The sequence below is a fragment of the Aphanomyces astaci genome (genome assembly GCF_000520075.1).
Source record: "Aphanomyces astaci strain APO3 unplaced genomic scaffold supercont1.16, whole genome shotgun sequence".
In the NCBI taxonomy this organism is placed as follows: Eukaryota; Oomycota; class Saprolegniomycetes; order Saprolegniales; family Verrucalvaceae; genus Aphanomyces; species Aphanomyces astaci.
Genome location: NW_009798279.1, coordinates 1,011,768 through 1,014,352, shown reverse-complemented (window position 1 = coordinate 1,014,352; position 2,585 = coordinate 1,011,768). Strand labels below are relative to the sequence as shown.

At 43.0% G+C, this 2,585-nt stretch overlaps 1 protein-coding gene across 1 annotated transcript; it reads right to left on the bottom strand.

Annotated features, from left to right (window-relative positions):
* Positions 1 to 132: 132 nt before the first annotated feature.
* H257_07775 (hypothetical protein) lies at positions 133 to 1,028 on the bottom strand. Its single transcript, XM_009833404.1, has one exon. It carries the CDS (start codon positions 850 to 852, stop codon positions 193 to 195), a length of 660 nt encoding a protein of 219 aa, XP_009831706.1. The 5' UTR covers positions 853 to 1,028; the 3' UTR covers positions 133 to 192.
* Between the last annotated feature and the right edge of the window lie 1,557 nt (positions 1,029 to 2,585).

The following is a 2,585-nucleotide window of genomic DNA, read 5'->3' as shown; positions in this document are numbered from 1 at the left end:
TTTATTAAACGTGTCGCGTTTGTGACATCGCCCCATGTTGTGTGTTAACGACGGAATTGTTGTGATAACGACGAGATTATTGTGATAACGACTAGTTTTGTGTGAAGACGACTGGTTTTGTGTGAAAGCTACCAGTTTTATTGTGACGACGACGATGTACATGTGCTAACGCCATATCTGTTGTGTGTGAATCTAATTTCGTTGTGACGGAGATATTACCTCGATATTTTGTTGCATTTTGTACGTCGTAAAACCCCACAATGTTTTCATGCGGCCAAAGTTCCATTCAACACCTTGACGCACACGACACATGGCTGCATTGAAGAGTTCTTTTGCCTCATCCAAATTGTTTCCCTGCAAGCCGGAGATGATCCATTTATAAATAGGGTAGGCCGGGTCACCGTAGATGAAATAGCCGTCAAAAATGTCGGAATTTGCCTCGAAGTACTCTTGCAGCTGACTGACTCGCAACAAAGGCACATCATGTCGGCTGCCCTCCAACGGACCAAAAAAGTGAATGCGCAAGCCATCGGGAGTGGTCAAGCCCTGAAAGTTCAGGCAGTGCATTCGTTTATGGCAAGAGTAGATCCGCTTCTGCACGTTCAAACCACCAGCACCACTTGAACTTGCGCTGATACGACACGTTTCAATCTTTGTGCCGTCAGGAAATGCCCAGACATTTGACAGAAGTGCGCCTTTCGCATGGATAGCCCTGGCGTACTGAGCAATTCGGGCACGCACAATACGTTTGTTGCAGTAAATGTGGTCTTTCCACTTCGAGCAGACCAAGTTCCCCATGTGATTGAGTACGCGGCAGATTTGTTCACGAGACCGACCAAACATGGGCAACATGTCGTACAAAGTGATAGGGTACCGCAGACGTTTAAGAAGAATAGCCACGGCCTCCACGCCAACTACACGGTCACGCGATGATGTGACAACAACGTTTGGCACGCCAAGCAGCTCCGTCAATTACAGAAGCCCAGCGACGTCAAAACGAAACGAAAGACGGGCATCGGCATCACGCATGTTGATGTCAAAACGAAGCAATGGGATGAGCGGACGTTCCACAGGAATTCCAAGGCCGAACTCCAGAAGCATTGTAGTCGTAGCAGGTCGCAGCTTCTATCGCTTTGTCCACTTGTAGACGCGTAAAGCAAGTATCAAATCCTCGTTATTCATGGCACCGACGATGAGCAAATGATGGCTGATGCTACAAATGTATGATATAGATATGGCAATGGCAGCCATTTTGAAATGTCCAAAACCGTGTCTTGCCATTGCCAGATCCAAATCTAAATATATGGCAATGGCAACGGCACATTTGCGAAATCTCTCTAATATAAGTTAAACGTATTTCCGAGGACATTGATTGTTCAAACAAGGTTCGCTGAATGACAGACACTACTAATAAGGAGGAACCTGTGGACATAACGTGATAGCTGCTTATAATAGTTCCATTGTAGAAAATGAGGCGGTACGCTAGCAGATCATGCTCATTAAATCAAATCCAGGCAAAAGCAATGGATTGTAACCATCACAATTGGTCAAGCTGTCTAACAGACGTAGGCACACAACACACATAGATGTAGTTGTAGTGGCTCAAAGGAAGGTGATTCAGAAGTGAGCTTAGCTCTAGAACCTCCATGATTATCATCGCCAAAGACATGCATACATATATATAGCATTATCTATGTAATTTCAATCCTTGTCTGCCTATGGCTAACGCTAAGAGCCTGTTCCAAGTAGAATTGGAAAAAACGAAATTTTTGTTGAATTCGGCCCCAAAATGGCGTATTGGGCCTGAATATTGTAGCATTTCCGGTTACCAGACACACCCTTATATCCCATTTTGCCAAATGAAATATACTCTGTCCCAAATTACCTCCACGTTTCACCTCAAGTTTTGCCGCAAAATCATTTTTATTACGAGGATTTATTTAAATTTGTCCTAAATCAGACTGATGATCTTTGTATAGCGTGAACTGCCTCTTGTGAACAAGCAAGTGGTCGAGCCAATTGGCCCAAACTTCTTACATCAGCATTGTCGATATAGAGGACGAGGACTGTCACCATGGTTATGGCAGGGATGTCTCCCTGACTCGAGCAGAACCCAAGAGATGAAAACTCATATATGATAATTATACTATAGAGTTTACGTTACCTCTGTATATGAATATTGTTACCATACATTAATCAAGTCCGGTGGGTGATTTTAATTCTGCCCTGAGGAGCAATATTATTTTGATGATAGTGTGCACATTAACCAAAAATCTGTAATATAAATATGAGCAAGCAAAACCGAATTCCCAGCTTCTCATTGGTACAAATTTTGTAGAAATTGGGTAAATGAGTCAAATCTTGAGGTGAGTCGAAGTTGAAACGTGGAGGTAATTTGGGACAGAGTAGTACTACCTCCAGTCGGAAATAAACCAGCCATTTGGTGAAAATTGGTAAAATTGGTGTTTTGTTTGATGGTGTTATCTGATTTTGCCCTAAGTATGCTTGTTGTATACGTCTTAGTATGGCCAGTATCCCTGTGGAATATAATACCTTAAACATGAATACCCTAATGGATAAGTGGG